This window comes from Stegastes partitus, unplaced genomic scaffold, assembly GCF_000690725.1.
Source record: "Stegastes partitus isolate 25-593 unplaced genomic scaffold, Stegastes_partitus-1.0.2 Scaffold1645, whole genome shotgun sequence".
NCBI lineage: Eukaryota > Metazoa > Chordata > Actinopteri > Pomacentridae > Stegastes > Stegastes partitus.
In genome coordinates this window covers 140,088-159,078 of record NW_007579376.1, presented here as the reverse complement: position 1 = coordinate 159,078, position 18,991 = coordinate 140,088, and the positions used below count along the sequence as shown (strand labels likewise).

Genomic DNA, 18,991 nt, shown 5'->3' with positions numbered 1-18,991 from the left:
AAACCCAAAAGTATAACCCTGATTGTAGGAAACAGTTATTTCTTACCCCTTCTTTCCTTTCTTCCTGCCTTCAGAGGTGGGAGGAGAGGGGGAACGTCTTCTCTTTTTGGAGGGGGTGGACTTTGAGTCCTGTAACAAAAAGTCAAGGCAGATGAAAAAAACTAAAAAAAAAGGAGTCGAAGCTATCGTGACAAAAGCAGCATTTGCAACTTTGATGAAGAGGACAGCCGCGTTTCATCACTGAGGGAAGTCGTTGTTTAAAATGGAAAAGCAATCAACGCAGGTTTTAACTCTCAAAACAAAAGACAAGACATTTCATTAAAAAAGTATTTCAAGGTTCACATTTGCTTTCTGTGGCTTAAATAAATGATGATATTTAGCTGTGTATTAATAATAGAGAACCTCATTCCTTAGATAAGCATTACAGATCATGCACAGTTTCACACAAACCTGGTCATCTTGGAGGTGAATACGCTGGCGGAGGATGACCGGTACATTCCTCTCATCCACACAGTAGTCTTCCTCATTCATCCATTCATTGAAAACATCCGTATCCAGAACCCAACCAGCATGGACCTGGAACACACACACACACACACACAAACAAAATGAATATTAATAGGCAATGAACACTAGTGTATCTCATCAAGTGTCGAAAAGGAACACACACCACATCAGCGAATGCCAGTATAAATTGGCTTAGGCAGATAAAGGAATAGGCTGCAACTAGCTGTCAAGTTACTTGTTGAATTTTTTAGATGATATTATATAAAATCCTCCATTATTTATAGAGCCTGTGGTCTGGTTCCTGTTCCAAAATTCTGTCCCTGCTGACCACCATTCTGTATCTAACGGAGAGCCAATTTAAAAAAACAGCTATGCTCTTTCGTTAAGTGACTCCCAGTGAGCTATAAAATTAATTTTATGACACCACATTTGATTCAATATAATTTAATGTTCGGAACTACAAAATGTTGATGTAGAGTTTTATATAGTGGATAAAGAAAGCTGCGCCATGTCATTAGGTATATAAAGTGGTAGAACTATAGGAGTTTCCTTTATGTGTATATGTGTTGCCATACTAACCCTCCATGGCCTCTCTGGATGCGGCAGCTCTTCAACCTCTCCTTCAACGTCACCTGAGGACAGCCAGCTATCGTAACTGTTAAAAGACAAAAGACATTTCATGGTCAAGTAATTAAAGTTGTGTCTGTGCTGTCCGTGTGTGTTTATGAGGGTTTGCTTGTGCATTACCTATCAGGGTGCATTCCCCAATGTACTAAGACATGCTTGTCTTTCCGCATGACAGGACGCATCCACTCATCTGAAAACAGATAAGCATACAAAAAAGTTAATAAGTTAGTATTAGGTAATATAAAGTGAGCAATCACACGCTTAAACTTTTACTGACCCTCCTCTGTAGAAGGTGGTGAGGTGTAGATGTGATGACTGGCAAGCGTTTTGTCCTCAGTGAGGGTACCCTGTGGAAGGAAAAACTGTGACTGAGCAGCACTGAAAAAGCTACACTCTGGTTAGTTATTCTCGCTCTTTTCCACTCTAAGCTCTCAACATATTCTCCTTTTACACAATGCTAAACCCTCCATCCACTCGTTTTTCTCATCTGCAGCGCTATACCTGGTGTTTGGTGATGATACCAGTCAGTCTGCTAACCAGCTCCTGATCCAGTGCAGGGTCCAGATATACCACAGGCACTGACATACAGTTGTTCTGTTGACAAAAAAATAAATTAATTAATTAATGTACAAATCAATGAATAGCAAGTCCTTGGTGTGTATGTGTGTCTGAGTGTTTTTGTTACCTGGATCAGTGCTTTTTCAATCGTACCAAACATCTCCACATTCCTCTCAGTTCTTGATGGATTCTGCAGGTCAAACCTTCGCCTGTGTGAAGGTCAGAAGGGAATAAAGAGGGCACAGTTATGAGGAGGCATCGGCAAATGCAGCACAGCTTTGTGAGGGACACCAATATGAAATGGTAAAGGCACAGGAGATTGACTACCCACCAGCCCTGTTCGACTTTGAATTTGTAAGCAGTGCCAAGAATGTGACAGAGTCCACCCCCGGGTCGCAAGTCCAGGAAGCATTGTGCCTGTAGAGCAATGACCAAATCAGCACCATTTCACCTTTTCTCTATTTAAAGGATGTTGTTAAGGTTTCGGAAACAGTAAAAGACAGACTCACGGGCAGTTTGGTAAGTGCAGGGTTGGTAGCTTGTCGACCAAAGGCATCCTCTTGAAACTGGAGAAGTTGTAGGGTGACTGCAGCCAAAGCCTGACAGGACGGGGCATCCACCAACACATACTGACAGGGACACACATTGTAAAAGGTATATGAGGAGCATGTTTACTCTTCATGTCTTATAATAATCATTTTACCGACAGTCTCCCCAACTTAGCAGCTGTATTTATAGTGTGTCTGAGCTACATTTGCATTTCATTTTTTTTGTATTCCTACTTCACATAGGCACAGCTCTGTAACTTCATCACACCTAGCTTAATGGCTAATGTAAAAGTTATGCAGCCTGAGAGGTTTGTTTACAGTGTTAGCCACTGAGCTTGCTAGCAGGGGGCGGCTAGCGTGTTGCCTAGCTTCCTCGTCAGCTAACTACCTTTTTGTAGTGCTTCCCCATCCACTGCCGCACCACATCCAGCTGGGCTAAAGTATCCGGACTCTCCCAGAACCTAGCGGACGGGCTGCTGTCTTTCTTCCGGTGTGCGAGTATTCCGGAGCTGGCTTGGCTTGTCCCGGGAACCCCGAGATTAGCGCCTCCGGACATTGTAGCCATAACAAAACGAGATAAATTTCAAACGGGAGAACAAAACTGGCTAGCGCGGTCGCTAGCGTTTGCGTTCTCGTGTTCTCTCGCGAGACACAACGGGACTGTCGCAATTCGGCATGAGAGGCTTCCTGTCAGTGTTTACCGGTTGTTAGTGGTTTAGGATCTTTTTTTTTGTTTCTAGTGTTTGTTTTGAAAAATTCATTAGTATATGTTAAAAATAAGAAAGACGTTATCTTATGGACAACAAAATAAACACGTTTGTCACTGGCCATTACCTTTTGTTGAAGTGAAACATTACAAGGAAGTAACTGCGCAAGACAGATGTAAACAGCGTGGAAGCGCAGTGATATTGGTCAGTATAACCTACCTATCAAATGTCTGTTTAAAATATGTTCTTAATATACAGTTTCAATCACGTCATACGAGTTGTTCTGCCGCAGTCATTTCTATTGTGTCACAATTTTCCAACCAACAGTCTCAGTGTCTGTTTAGGAAAAACAAACACTCGAGCAGCTGACTGTCTACTCAGTTAGCTATAACTGGCATTTATGCTATTACTGGATGTCTGCAAACTGCACTGCGTGGCATCTAAGCGTCAGCACCACCCACATGGCACCACTGTGAACCTCATTCATCCTCTCACTTCATGTCCTTCTAGGCCCTGAGGTCCCATGGGTGTCCAGGGTCTGACCACCTATGTGGAGGGGAACAAATACTTCTTCCAAGATGTGAAGTTCAGGGACAGTCGCCTGGTGATTGATGGCTGCAGTCTGTATTACCGCCTCTACTTTAACAGCGGGTTGGAACAGCAGCATGGCGGAGACTATTCTGAATTCGCTTGCCTGCTCACCCAGTTCTTCTCTGCTCTGGCAACCTGTAACATCCAGCCATATGTGGTTCTGGATGGAGGTAAGGATGCTCTAGAGTTGCGACTTACTGAAAGTGTTGCACCCCGTCATCTCCTCAACTTCTTTCAGTGTGTGATATTAATCTGTCTCAGTGTTTTCATACACGGCATGCAATTCAAAGAGGGGAATACTTAGAGGTTTCATGTGTTATTTTCAAAACTATTAACAGGTTAACTCAACCAGTCATTTAATCTCTTCAGTTTCAGGGGTCCTAACTTGGTTTTGGTAGTTATTTCTTCAATTTGCTATTTAGTCCTGCAGAGCATCTTCAGAATTCTTTATCTTTCTTACTCCCTGTTCATGTTGTTCGTCTAGCTATGTAATAACCTACTGATTTTAACCTATGTGAAATATTTTAATGATAGGTCATCAAAAACTCTCTTTTTTTTCGTGTTTCCCTCCTCATGGTTTTTTGTGTAATTTTTTTAATTTCAATCTTTGCAAAACTTCAACCCAAATGAACTCAGAGAATATAAATATTATTAATTCTGGCAAAAGTAGACAAGTGTTTCACAAATGAATTACAATACAATAAACAGAATTAAAGCAAAAGAAAAAAAGATGTGAATCTAATCAAATGTAACTTTGTCTGCATTTGTAAAACCTACAAACATTTTATTTCTGTCTTTTTCTTATTATTATTCAAAGGGATTGACCCCAGTGACAAGAAGTTTTCCACTCTGCGGCAGCGCTTGCAGTCCAAGATAAAGGAGGCAGGCAATCTCTCTCATGGTCGCAATGGCTCGGTTCTCCCTATCCTCACAAGAAATGTCTTCATTCAGGTCCTTCTTGAGCAAGGAGTCCCCCTGGCCCAGTGTTCAGCTGAGGCTGACTGGGAGATTGCATGTTTGGCACACCAGTGGAACTGCCCAGTGCTGACCAATGACAGTGACTTTTATATCTTTGACCTTCCAGGTGAGGGTAGTGAAAGGGTTTTTCTCTCTGTGCTTTAACCAGAATCCAAATGGTCATTTGTAATAACTGGTAGTGACAATATCTTGCTTTATTTTGTAGTTGTTTCACATACTGGTTATGTCTTGCGTTCTCTCATCTTAGGTGGTTACCTCCCATTGCGTTTTTTCCATTGGACCAACCTAAATGGTAAAGCCTCTCACCGCTACATCTCAGCTCGGTGCTACACCACAAACAGTCTGTGTCGCTTGTTTGGGGGCATGAACCATGAGTTGCTACCCTTATGTGCTGTGCTGACTGGTAATGACTATGGTGTTCCAAAGGAGGCTGAAACACTCCTTGCTCTGGTAGATTTTAGTGCAGTGGGGGGAGGTGGTGGCAGGAGAAAAGGTGGAGCGCCCATGTCGCGTGTCGAGGGAATCCTCCTTTGGCTGTCGACTTTTTCAAGTGTGGCAATGGCACTAGACGAAGTGAGCAAACTAATGGGGGAGGACAGTGGTAGGGGCAAGAGAGGACAGAAGGGTGGGCTCAGTTCCCAGCTGTGGGCAGGCATGCAGGAGTACCACATCAAGGGTCGAAGCTCACTGGCTCGCTGGTTCTCCGGAGTTAAGGCAGTTCCAGGAGGGCAGACCTCTAGGCTCGCACAGCTGCCAGAGTGCTTGTCACTGGCTGCAATGCAGGGACTGTTGCATCCCTCGGTGGTCGATGCTTTTGTGATGCAAAGGGTCCTTCTGTCGCCACAGGTGGAGAACAGTAAGCTAGCCAGCAGCCACTGTAGTTCTAGAGCCATACGACAGGCGTTGTATGGGATTTTACTGCAGAGACCCCAAGACAACATAACTCAAGGAAGAGGTGGAGGAGCACAGGTAGTGAAGGGACTGCAAGATGAAGTTCAAACGCAGGGTATGAGGGTGCAAGAAAACGTCAGACAGGGAATGAGAGGTGGAAGAGGGCGAGGAGGAAGGGGGAGTGGAGGCAGGGGTCAGGGCCACATTGTACCTGCACAGCAGGGTGTAAATGTAGCATTTAGCACAGAACAAGCAGCTGGTGCAGCTACAGTGCAGGCTCAGAGCAGCAGCAGCAGCACTCCCATTTATGTGGAAGAGTATGATCGTGTGGACCTGAACTTGAAGAAAATCCAAATAGAGGCACATCCCCCCAGAAACCATCTACATCTGGATGGACTTGGTCAGGTAAACGTTCTTCGGTATTGACAGTCTTTGTTGGTTAGGGTATATAGGTTTTTTTTTTTGTTTTGTTTTTTTTAAGACATAGTCCACATGATCTAATTACAGTTTTCCCATGTTGACTCATCACTTCATCTAGGCTCCTGTGGCAGTGCGACTAAATGTCCTGTTTGAAGTCTTGGGGGTGAAGGACTCTGCCCTGGCTCCTGTTCCTCTCCACCTGCAGCTGGCTGTAGCGGTGACAGGATTCTGGCTGCGGGAGGCCGTACCAACACCCTCACAGCTCCAGCTGCAGGCTTTGGTGCTCAGCATGGTTTATGGGGAGCTGTTCTTGAAACATCAGTCTGGAGCTACTCAGCACCAGCACCGTGGTTAGTTGTGCTGTATCTCTCATTCTGTTAAAAATGCACCCTATAACAAGGCAATTAGTTGTTTCACTCTAATAATCTAAGAGCCGTTTCTTTCTGTCCAACATCTCAGTTCCACAAATAAACTGGGCTGCAGAGCGCAAGGTGTTGGAGGGGCTGAATCGGCAACGTGTGAGACCAGGGGAGAGACAGGGCGTGAATCTCGGAGCTGCTCACAGTTTCAGCCAATGGCAGGCCTGCCTCTGGAGTGCACTGTGTCTCAATCAGCTATTGCTGCTTCCGCTGCCTGAGCCCAACCTGTCATGGTAAGAAAAGGGTATAGAAGAGAACAGATGGGTGCACTTTTTTTCATTTCTCATCCATTTACCCATCTCATAAGGTTAATGAAAAGTAGAGATGTAACTGCTAATTGGGAACTGACAAATTATTGCTTTTGTCACGTATCTCGATCTGCATTTACATTTGCAGAGATTTTGAGATCTCTCCTGCCACCCCGATACAACAGAGGGAGATATAATTTTCTGCTTGTTGTTAAAAATAACAAAAATGAGATAACAAAGCTTAGATTTATATTTATACATACCATTCAGCATGCAGTTTTCAATGATCGGTCACCTCAGGTACTTTTTGAGGTGGACCCAGAGTAGACAAATCTGAAAATATATGCAAGTATATAATTTGGTTGTTCCCTTCCTCCTCCTTGTGCCTCTCAGGTTGTTCAGTGGTACTTTGGTTCACGGCCTCGTCAGGAGTCTGAAAGGGGGCCGAGCTGCAGAGTCCCTGCTGTCTGGGGGATCCTTTGCTGTGCAGCTCTACTCCTCCCTGCTGGATGCTGTTAGGAAGTGCAGCACTAAAGCCAATCCCTCGTCTGCAGCGTCAGGGAGGAAGAGAGGCAGAGGCCGAGGCCGAGGAAGGAGAGGAAGAGGGGGAGGTGGAAGAGGAGCTCAGGCTGGGGGGAGAGACGACGAGATGAACAACAGGTTTTCTCTCCTTATGAGCGAGGAAGAGTACGATGATGACGACTGATGGGAAGGGAGGAGAAAAATGAACAGATCAACATGAAACACTTGCTAGGGGCCAAATGAGGGAGGGCATATCAGCGGTTTATAAAACACGCTCAGGAATTGCTACAAGTAGTCATTTTTAAGTGAAGAATTACAACTTATGATGTTTACCACTGTGTATTGCAGTATTTTAACCTACATAAGCGAAAACGATATTCCGTTCCAGTTTTTGTTGCCACCTTAAAGCATGTGATGTCGACACTAGATCAGTCTTCTCAAAGCAAACTCTAACCATATTTTTACAGATTTATAACCGCTTGTATCAAATTACTCACACTGTTATCGATGCAACCATCTTCAGCTTCAGTTTTATCAAATATGTCAGAAAAATATTTAAAAACAATGAATGTAGAGATCATGTCTGTGGACCACAAAGTTGTATGGCAGCTACTGTCAACTTAAGCAATTTCTGAAATCTTATGCCTTTTTTTACTGCAGATGCCTTAATATACACAAATGTACTGTTTGCTCTTCTTTCCATATGTAAAAAAAATGCAAATCAAACTCGTCTTATTCTGCTATATTTTTGTTTTACTTGTAACCACATATAGCTGAGAATAAAACGTTTATCCTTAAAGGCACAGCACAAAGTTACAGAGCATAAACCAGCTCACGGTCAGGACTGTCAACAAAACATCACAACTTAATCTATAAACATGTATATAAAATCTGTCTCTTGTCCTATGAGGACGATGAGGTCGAGGCGGATGAAGAGGCAGCGGACGCAGCGTGTGGCTGAGAGTCTATGAGCTCCATGTCTTCGTCTTCGTTGACTCCGCATGTGTCGACGACGCAGATCAGGCAGCTGGTGACGGGAAAAGCTCGCACTTTGCTGCACGTCACCCACCTGAGAAGAGAAGAAAACTCGTAGATTCAGCATTTAAACAAGGCACTATTTATTTGTGTAGAAGAATGGTTTTATAGTGTGTTTATAAGGACACATTGCTGTGGTTCTTGGGGGTTAAGACCCCTATAAGGGCAGCTGTAGATGTAATAGCGGGGAGACGTCTGCATTTTAAATCTGCCCTGTTGCTAGGAGATGCTCTGGAGAACTGAGTCAGTCAACAGAGATCCCAAGTGATGACCCTGCAGGTGCAACTGGTGGAAATGCCTCGGTAGTAACACCTTACTTGTGCAATAGAATTCACCAGACACACAGCATTGATATGAGGGCAGTGGTCTGTTTAATGACAGGTCTACACATCAGTGGCAAAGATATCTCCAACATCTTTTTCTTAAATACATTTATTTTAGCAATTCGTTCATACACCAACCTGTCAGTTTCCGTGTAATACTCTAAGACGTGTCCGAGCCGCCCCACCCCTTGAAACCCTGCCAGCACGTAGATGACATCTCCGACCGCTGCACACTTCACCGTTATGCCTCGCCATGGCATCGGCGACGCGACGCACCACTCATTAGTAGCAATGTCATAGTATTCCACTGAATCCAGCCCACCTAGAACAATCACACAAAAAAACTGCATTGTTCTAGTACACGATTGTGACTGCCATATTGCTGCTATGTTATTACAGCACTATTTCTTCTCCACTGTGATGTCAGTTTTATTACCCAGTGCCCCCTGCCCTCCAACAGCATAGATCCTGTTGTTGACAACCACCAACCCGTGGTTCTTCCTGGCCTCTCTCATCCCACACAGCTCCCTCCATCTGAAAAGGTAAAAAGTAGAGAATAGCAGGTAAATGCTGCAGTGTAGAAAAACATTATGTGTTCCTTTGTGGGGACATTTTTGATGCCTTTTAAAACCTGTTAGTTAAAATAAACACTTTGTTGATGTTCAACTAAGAAGAAGATGATATTTTCTTGATACCTTTGGAAATAAGCTGTTTTAGTCAAGAAAAACTATTGTTTATAAGTTAAGATAAAACTTTATTGATCCAGCACTGGGGAAATTTACATGTTACAGCAGCTGGATACAGATGAAGCACGAAAAAAGCAGGACAATTTCTGCACACTTTGATGTAAATAGTAAGGCCCTAATGCAACACTATTACATCCATACATACTATACAGTCTCAGGATCATGAGCGCTAAGTGACACGTACACAGGTGTACGATTCTGTGACTCACTGTTGTGTGTTGGGATCATAGACCTCACAGTTGTTGAGGACCCTCCCAGAGATGTTGTTGCCCACCGTTCCTCCACAAACGTAAATGAGCCCGTTGGCCTCCACTGAGCCGTGGCTGAAGCGGGCCATCAGCATGCTGGTTTTGACCTGCCATGACTCTGTCCTTGTGTCATAGCATTCGAAAAGGTCCAGGGCTGAGCTACCTGTAGACACACGGACAGAACTTAATACAATGATTAGATGCTTCCAGAGGTCAGTGAGCATATAATAACAACAACAACGTCATGTGGCACATGCCAGTCAATACTGATAGAACTATAGCAGCGAACAGAGCGGACATCATCATTAAAGATTCAGTGAATTCTACCTGCAAACTGCTTGATATGACTATTCCATTAGACAGAAACATTGCACTAAAACAAATAGAAAAAGAAGTACAAGTACAAAGATCTAGAACTAGAAATACAGAGAATGTGGCAGATGAATACCGACGTGACCCCTGGAGTTGAGGGAAAAATAAAGAAGCGGATGGTAGAAAACATCAAGAAAGTATCAGAGAGAGCTACAGTAACAGAGACCCAAAAGGTCAGCATGCTGGGATCTGCACGAATCCTCAGGAAGGTTCTTAGTATATGAACAGAATTAATGACTTCAGTGACTGATGCCTCACGTGCATGGATTGCACTCGGCTGAGGCACAAAAAGAACACCAGCAAAGACTGTGACAAAAGAGATAGTAATAATAATAATAATGTAATACAACCTACACAAAATATGAAACGTATCTATTCCATATTAGCACCTCACTGTTCGCAACCCACTTGGTAGATATGTAAAGAAACTACATTTCATATTTCATGTTCTCCCCCCCCTCCAACGCTCACCCACTTCCGACCCCCCAGATGTGTAGATCTTGCCCTGGGAAGCGCAGGCAGCCAGGCTGTCGCGAGGTGTGGGCGGACCAAGCTTAGAGTACCAGCTGTCTTTCAGAACGTTGTAGCAGTCCATGCGCTTGATGGGGAAGAGCTGCGAGCCACCCAAGATGTAGACCACATTGTCCCAAAAGACGGCCGTGGCGTCCCGGCGCTTTTCAAAGGGGCAGCGAATGTCTGTCCAGCTGGAATCCTACAGGGAAAGCCACGCTGACACTTTACCAATATGATTAGAATAGACCTAACGATACACAAATCTGTTATGTGTGTGTCCAACATATAATCTAACAATGCCCCCTTGAGAACATTTTTTTCATGTGCAGCCTGGTACCTTGGGGTTGAAGTAGCGACAGGACTGAGGCTGTGAGCCTCCAAACAGAGCAATGCGGTAGTCGTGCTTCTTGCGTCGCGGTCGGCTGCTCTCTCCAAGGTCCTCCCGATCCTCCAGGGACAGCAGGTGGTAGCGCATCCCACCTTAGAGAAAAGCACAGGATGTATTTGTTTTGCTAAAAATGTCAGCTCATTATGTCATTACACCACATGCATAGCGAGTACTTTAAATACCAAATCAGCAGCAGTAATATCAATGTAGATATCAACTTTTTCTTTCTGACTAGTTGGAATTCATAGCCAACATGTCCTTGTAGTACTTGTACCTAAAAGCAATTTTGGTTAAAGAGGGAGGCAGTCTTCTTTGGCATCCAAAATTCCAGACCAACCCTCAGCATTTTATAATTCAACTAGTCAAAGAGGAAACTAGACTTCTGTACCTCCTCTTAGGTTTGTTTTTAGGCTTTTGAAAATCTATTCTGGGAAAGAGCTTTTTGACAGTCACATGACTTTTCACCCAGATCAGCTAAAATAGCATAACTACCAACAAACTTCACAGCACCAGAAGGATGTAGTGGAAGTGTAGTTTCAGATATCTCAAACATAATTATCATTGTTTGAAGAATTAATTCTACTTGTTGTAGTGGATATTTGTTACAGAATGCCATCAAAGAGAAAGACCTCATTACCAAGTTTGTAGAGAACAAGAGCTTGTTTCATTAGAGATTTGCGAGTTATACCATTTCAACATGTCAACATCGACATCCTCCCCACTGAATAAATGTCAAAAGGGTTTTCCATATTTTTATCATTATTCCTAGATTTTGTGCATTTGTGTGTCAGCTTCTCTCTCTTCTGACTCACCGATAACCATCTTGAGGCACTCTGGGTTGTCCTGGATGAGAGGCTCAGCCTGCACAGTCTTTGAGAGGAAGGTTTTGGAGACCAGAGGAAAGCGAACGCACCCCAACACCTCCACCATGTACTGCTGTCTGTTACACACATCGTACTTCAACCAGCGCACGGCAGCATCGTAGATCTGAACACAAATACAACAACAAAACATGTGGGAATGTACAAGTTGCAGGCAGGTATGTCTTGATGTGATGAACACTATTAATATGGTGATCTAGGTTCTGAAAAGAAGTGTTTATCAATTAATAACTTTACAAAAAAAATGTTGGGGACTTATTTTGTGACTTTCCCAAATTTGTGTGTCTCTAAAATGCCACTGGTTTCTATTCTTAAGCATGTACTTAAAAATAATAGCACAACTGAAATGAACTATGTAGTCAAAGGACATGTGTACCTGGGCCTCAGCACGGACGGTGAGTTTGTCCTGGTGCAGTATGCGAGTGAGCTGCGTAACGTCCAGTTGCAGGAATTCATCCAGTTTGTAGACTTCAGTGAAGTGGAGCTGGACAAAGTCCTCTGCTGCCGCCTTCAGCTCTGGACAGTCCATACAGTCTGCAAGGGATGAAATACCTGCAGGAGGACACAAAAGAAATCTGTGAATATAATAAATGACACAATTGGCAGGCCTGTGTTTGTATTTCAGTTGTTACCGAGGCAGTTTGTTGCATCAACCTGTCCTTTAAGAAACTCCACACACATCTTCTTCACAGGCTCAATCTGGTACTGGTTGGCTGCATCCAGCAACGACAGGACATTACTGCTGTTCACTGAGATTCTGGCGCACACACACACAAACACAGAATGCAAGGCTTATTTTGCATGAAAAAACAACAATACAATTCTCTCAAAAAGGACCTGCTTCGCAAAATCAGGCCAGCTTTGTATGTAAACTTAAAACTGCATCATAATGACCATGCTTGTAGGTTACACCTGAGGCAAGATTCTTACCGTGCTGTGTAAATGAATTCAATTAACAACTCAATGATCTCAGGCTCGGCACTCCTGAGCTCCACTTCATGGGACATTGACTCCATCATTCTGGCTGGAAGTGAGAAAAAAAAAAACAGAACAACATCATTGAAAAATAAAAACACACCAACAACATGATAACAGATGTAAGTATTTTCAGTGAGCAATATCTTTGTGTGGCAGGTAGGGGAAAACTGCAAACTTAATTGTGATTTCACTGTAACAAATTAGTAGTTTTGGTACAATATCCTCGCCATAATCAAACATTTTGAGGTATTTCTGCATCTACTACCTCCATTTAGAACATATGAGGTACGATTAGAAATCAGACTGTTGCAGGAGAGGCAGTTTTCACACAATGGTGGTCCTAAAGGTCGGCGCATTTTGTATGTGTTTGTGTCTCACTTACTGGTGAACATGAGGCTGAAGAAGTGGCTGGCAGCAGCTAGAACTACTCTGTGGGCTGAGAAGTGTTTCCCCTGAACCACCAGGGTCACATCACAGAGTGTACCCTGAAATAAAAACACACACTTACAGATAACCACACGTAGACAGTATGCAAATATCTGTTACAGACACAGAGTCTCGTCCTCTGGCTTTTTCTTTTGCACACACCTGTTTTCTCAAGTTGTTCATCACTCCCATAATGCTGGACAGCTGCCTGTACTCCTCTTTGTTGGCACCCTTTCTGTCGCCCTTTTTCTTGGTGGTTGACGCCTTCTCTGGAGAAGCCATTCCTGTCATGTCAGGCTAATTAATACTATATGTTCGCTTAGAGTAAAAATAAATAAATTTAAAAAATAAACAACAGTTGTAGCGCAGTGCTAGCAGCAGCTGCAGCCCCTTTGTTGTCGCTTATTGCTGTTGATGCTAATGTATGACTTCAAAAGATGACGGATAAACGGCAGCTTCCCCGTGAAGACAGTGAACTTAAAAAAAAATGCTGTCAGGTGTTGAAATTGTGACAAAACGTGCTAGTTTATGGTTTATAGTAAGCTACAACTCACTGGACCTTAGGTTGTGATGTTTTTCTTCTTCTACGGTTCTCGCCCGCTTCTCCTCCTCCTCCTCCGTCTTCTTCTTTGGTGTGGCAGAGTAGCTGCAGCGATGGCGGCTTGTTGCCCCCCACTCAGGCTGGACCGGCGACTAACCGGTGGTATGAATGACTTCCGTTTTCTTCGAGACTTCTTGAATCAGTGTTTTCGAGAAATAAAAGACAGTTTAACCGATTGTTTTTATATTTTTATTTTTTCAGTTTCTCGTTATTTGAGTGACTATTGTGAATTTTGCCTTTTCTTTAATGGAAGGGTATGAATACATTTGAGGACGACTGTTATATGTACAGTCGTGGATGGATGGATAGTCTTGGTGAATGTCAACTTCTGACTTTAAAAAACGTTTTTAAAAAATTCTCTCATTATTCTGGCATTTAGCAAATCTAAATAATTTTGGTAATCCAAACTGACCTAAAACAGGAAAAGGTTAGTCTCATTTATACATTTCTCTAAGAGCCAGAAATGTGGCGAGTGGGTTGACGTGGTGGTGCTATATCGATGTTCATATTTGATAATTAATTTAGTTGGTGTTTGAGTTGTGTTTGGGGCATGTAAAATGGCTTATATATTCTTGTAGCCCAGGTTCTACTGTTTAATTTGATGTACAACATCACTACATTCTTTCATGATGAGTGCATTGTTTCACACTATTTCTTTGTGTAAAGCCCGAGAGTGGGGCTCTCGGGCTTAAACTGTATAAAAAGGCATAACCCTTTTTTTTTTTCTCTCACTGCCTGACATTAAATCAGACTAAACTTTTCCTGTTTTAGGTCAGTTAGGATTACCGAAATTATTTTTATTTGCTAAATGCCAGAAGAGCGAAGAGATATTTTTAGAGAATTTGTTTTACTACTTTCTTTAAAGTCAGAAGTTTACATACACTAAGATGCCTTCAAACTATTTGGAAAAGTCCAGATGATGACGTCATGGCTTTGGAAGCTTTTGATAGGTTAATTGACAACATTTGAGTTAATTGGAGGCACACCTGTGGATGTATTTTAAGGCACACCTCAAACACAATGCTTCCTTTTGTGACAACATCAAAAAATCTAAAGAAATCAGCCAAGACATCAGGAAGAGATATTACTTTTCTAAAAATTCTCTAAAGAAAATAATGATCTTTTGTTTCTCCTGTATTTATTTTCTGCACCTACATTCTCTGATCTGCTGCAATGAATTTCCAAGCTGATTTCTGTCCTTAATTGCGACTTCCCAGCTGACTAACCCGTGTCTACGGTCCTAATTTATTGCAAAAGTGACTCCTCTTTGCCTCTTTTGTTAACCCTTTTTACCTTTACTCGTAGTCTTTTGCATTTGCCTCGGATGGTGCCTTAGCTCTCCGTGTGCCTTTTTGCAGGCATGGATCACTGACTTACTGGCAGACTATTGGCTTTTCACTTGCTGCTTTTTTTACCGGGATTGAGTCATATGCCACTATTCTTATTTCCTCACATATTACCGTTTCCCTCCCTCGTTATTTGTCCTTCCCACCTCCAGAATCGGAACAAGATCACTACCCAGCGTGTACTCATTCATTACATCCCACCCATACAGAGAGCTAAGACTGGTGTAAGATCTATGCAGGAGAGCAGTTGGTTCAACTTTAGGTCCTATTTTAAACTGCCTTGGGTGGATTAATAGATCAAGTTTGTGTGATTAAATTTCACTGCAGAGACAAGCTCTCCCCTTTAGACCATTAAATCACTGAATAGTCTAATTAGTCAATATGTTACATCTCATTTATTTAAATTTACAAAGTGAAGAAGTGGAAAAATGACAAGTTTTGGTTTTAGCTGGAATTACTTGCAAGCATTTTATTTTGTAATTTGTAAATATATGAACTTAAGAGGTGCTGATAGGTAGATTTAGTTACTTTTTCACAAAGCCGGGCTATATGCTTCACCACTGCCAGCCTGACTGGCTGCTTTTTTCGGCTTCACATTTAAAGGACAAGCATGTGAGAGGTATCTGTCTTCTCATCTAACTCTCAGCAAGGAAGCAAATAAGTTTGTCCCTCCCCCCCCAAACATTAAAATATGACTTTAAGTTTCACACGGATCTGTTTATGTGTCGTTATTTTCACAGCATGGGGCTCATCAGAATAAGGAGCCAACACACAAGTGATGCGAGGGGTTAATGTCATCATGTCTTTGATAAGCATGGCTTGTGCAAATCACCCTGCTTCCTCCAGAGGCAAAAGCATTCAAGTGGTTTGCGAGTTTTACAAAATGATGCAGATGTCAACATCCTTAATGTTCATGTATTCCAGCCACTGACCCCGAGGCAGGTCGAGTCAGTTCTTATCAGTCTCTGCTCAGGTAAAGTCTCGACCTATTCGCTGCCTTGAGCTGGAGTGTCTACACCTTCCTCCGTGCTCTTTTTGCTGGACTGCGGGTTGACGTCTGGCTGTGTGTTGTTCCTGACGGATTGCACGGCCTGAATCTGCTGCAGATATGGTTAAGGGCGTGACTACCTTGATTGATATGTCCGGTCTAAAGTGAATGACATGCCATTTATGTGAGGAAGGCCAGGATGGAATTTCAAGTTGCATGCATGCAGTTCTGACACAACGACAAATTTTGATGACACGTCAGTGGATCAGGCAAGATAGTTTTGCTGCTTGTTAGGGATTCAAATATCCATTTTTTTTCTTTAAGTAAATGTTTATTTATCTTTTTTACTTAATGGTGTCCAATTTTGACGCTCTTCATGTGAAAAATGATCATTGAGCAGAATGTGTACAATGCAACTTGGCTGTTAGCTAACATACTGGCGATGCTGCAGCAGTTAGCAATGCTCTCCAATCCGGTTTCCGGCACCACTGCCCCTGCTCCACCCTGTTGCCTTTTTATGCAGGTTGCGGCTCCAACCAGAAAAGATTACCATGAATCCATTCTCAAGGCCTCACTTCAGCTCCAATGCAAACCAGTGGAGGATATCATTGCCTTCTGTGTCCATCGTTATATATAGTTTATGGCTATAGCATAACGCTTGCACCGAAAGAAGTTATATATGAATATGATGAAGTGTAGCCCTGTGATAGACTGGTGACCTGTCCAGGGTGTCCCTTGCCTTTGCCCTAAGTCAGCTGGAATAGACTCCAGCGACCCTAGTGAGGATTAAGCGGCGTATAGATAATGGATGGATCTCTACAAGAGTTGGAATTATTAAGCAGCAACAACAGTTCCACCTAGTGACCAAATGGTAAAAGTACAGCTCTTCTCCTCTGAACAATTACATACATACCACCAAAGACAATAAACTGACTAGTGATATTTCAATAAGCACTGAAATGTGTACGAAAACAACGTTTTAAGAAATAATATCTGAGGTTGTTTTCACCGACTGTAATTGTTCAGTTAAAAAGTTGGATTAATTTTGTTGTTGTGACAACGTTTTTGCATTTTTGCACAGACAAAAACAAAATGTTATGACTATGGGTGCTTTAAATTATTTATCTACTGAATACAAATAGTGTTCTTAGTTCTTCAATACAAGTTTTTTTTTGCAAGGAAATGCATGTTGTTAAGTTTTGTATTGAAAAAGTTTTTTATTATTATTATATGACCTTTATCTATTCATATTGTGCTTGTTGCAAACTTCAAGTTATTGTAATTATTTTGTGAGTAAATTGCTCTAACCTGTGCTTGATGAGTGAGGTATATGTTTGTTTACAGCCTTCACACATACATGAAAACAGAAACTAATGCATAATCACAACTGCACAAAAATTGATTTTTTTTTTTTAAAACAGTAACTTTCTTGCTGTTTTAATCAATTTAGTTTTTTTTTTTAAATGAAATTTTACTCTTTCCAACCACAATATCTTGTGCTGTAGCTACCTGTGCTGATGGAAGGAACCAGAACAGCCAACCTCATGCTCATCATTCACTGGCACAATGCGACCACGTGAAATTTTAACTGGCACAAGGTCAGTCACTCAAAAATGGTCGCATATGAGAGCATTTTGGTCACAGTCTGGAGCCCTGTGTAGGCACATTGCTGTGCTATTATAACATGATTTATGACATTCTCTTATATTACGTAACACCCATTAATTTATTAGATTAGGAAACACACATGTCTTGTGGGCCACACAAAATGATGTGGCAGGCCTTGAGTTGGACACATGTGAAATAGGCCGCTTCTCATAATAACTCATGACTAATGCTTTGGCTAGACCCCCATTTAAATAACTAAATTTTGTCCTGTATTATTAAAAGTTAGAATATCAAATTTAATCAAAAGATTGTTATGTGTGGTGGAACTGCAGGCTTAACGTCCAGCCCTCCTCCTTTATCCGGGCTTGGGACCGGCAAAGTGACGCAAAGAGGCACTCTGGCAGAGTTACTGACGTTTTTTTTTTAAATTTATTTATTTTTATTTTTTTTTTATTTTTTTTTACATTTTTTTTTGTTTTTTTTGATTGTTCTGTCAATGTTTTGTTAAATTTAGTATTTTTTTTTTTAATTGTTCTAATCTTTAAGCCATATGTTTTTAATATAGCATGCTAATATATCTATGATAAATAATTAATAATATGTTTTATTACATTTACATGTAATGAAAGATATTATTAATTATTGGGTTAAGGGTTCAGAGAGGCAGAGGTTGAGGGGAAGAGGGTCGACCTATATCAGAGGTCAGCTTGAGGTTTGGTCCCTCCAGTTCTTTTAAAGCACCGAAGGAACCTCTTCCAACAGGACTTCTTCTTTTTAGGTTTTCCCTCCTCCACTTCTTGTTTAAATTCTTCTTTTTGGCCCAAGCATTCTTTTTGTGTAGAAAGTGCCGCCTTTAGTTCTAACGTTTCCTGGAGATGTTTCTCCAGGAGGCGGCACTTTTCTGTCTCCCACTTGCACTTTTGTTTCTCAATTTGCAGCTGAATGTTTTCTAGTTCAGTTTTGAGTTTGGAGGTTTCATTCACCTGTTTCTCTAGGCAGATGTCAACCTCCTCCTTTTTTTGTTTTTCATGTTGAAGCAATCCTTTCAATAGTTGAATTTGTGTGGACACTTCTTTGTTTTTTAGCTGCTCTTTGTCCATGTCTAAGGACAGATCATTCATCTGTTGCCTGGATTCATCCTCTTTCAATTTTAGGATGAATCTTAAATGTGATATTTCATTGTGCAAGACAGCGTTGTCAGGCACAGGATTTGTAACAGCTGCTTGCTCAGGCTTGGGTCTAATTGTGTGCTGTGGGATGGGATTGAAGGGCTGTGCCTTGGGTCTGGCTGCGATCTGGGGCCCAGGTCTGGCTTGGGTCTGGCGCTCAGATTTGGCTGTCGACTCTGCCTTGGGCGTGGCTTGGGTCTGGGGCTCAGATTTGGACGTGGGCTCTGCCTTGGGTGTAGCTTGGGTCTGGGGCTCAGGTTTGACCGTGGGCTCTGCCTTGGGTGTGGCTTGGGTCTGGGGCCCAGGTCTGGCTTGGCCCTGGGGCTGAGGTTTGGCCATTGGCTCTGCCTTGG

The 18,991-nt window shown here is 42.3% G+C and overlaps 3 protein-coding genes across 3 annotated transcripts; 1 reads left to right on the top strand and 2 right to left on the bottom strand.

The window, feature by feature from the left end:
• Positions 1-42: 42 nt before the first annotated feature.
• On the bottom strand, positions 43-2,873 carry LOC103371788 (SWI/SNF complex subunit SMARCC1-like). The gene is made up of 10 exons (XM_008301239.1): positions 2,629-2,873; positions 2,202-2,321; positions 2,024-2,109; positions 1,820-1,901; positions 1,636-1,728; positions 1,412-1,481; positions 1,255-1,324; positions 1,087-1,162; positions 451-576; positions 43-129 (listed from the first exon to the last, which is right to left on the bottom strand). The coding sequence occupies exons 1-10, from the start codon at positions 2,803-2,805 to the stop codon at positions 43-45; spliced, it is 987 nt and encodes a 328-aa protein (XP_008299461.1). The 5' UTR covers positions 2,806-2,873.
• Positions 2,874-2,969: 96 nt separating this feature from the next.
• On the top strand, positions 2,970-7,742 carry LOC103371789 (protein asteroid homolog 1-like). The gene is made up of 7 exons (XM_008301240.1): positions 2,970-3,151; positions 3,458-3,708; positions 4,356-4,622; positions 4,764-5,812; positions 5,946-6,177; positions 6,287-6,479; positions 6,888-7,742. Exons 2-7 carry the CDS (start codon positions 3,471-3,473, stop codon positions 7,198-7,200), a joined length of 2,292 nt encoding a protein of 763 aa, XP_008299462.1. The 5' UTR covers positions 2,970-3,151; positions 3,458-3,470; the 3' UTR covers positions 7,201-7,742.
• A 6-nt stretch (positions 7,743-7,748) lies between these two features.
• Positions 7,749-13,379, bottom strand: LOC103371790 (kelch-like protein 7). Its single transcript, XM_008301241.1, has 12 exons — positions 13,089-13,379; positions 12,883-12,985; positions 12,453-12,546; positions 12,155-12,279; positions 11,899-12,074; positions 11,454-11,628; positions 10,591-10,733; positions 10,212-10,452; positions 9,330-9,531; positions 8,811-8,908; positions 8,513-8,696; positions 7,749-8,085 (listed from the first exon to the last, which is right to left on the bottom strand). Exons 1-12 carry the CDS (start codon positions 13,215-13,217, stop codon positions 7,920-7,922), a joined length of 1,836 nt encoding a protein of 611 aa, XP_008299463.1. The 5' UTR covers positions 13,218-13,379; the 3' UTR covers positions 7,749-7,919.
• Positions 13,380-18,991: the final 5,612 nt, after the last annotated feature.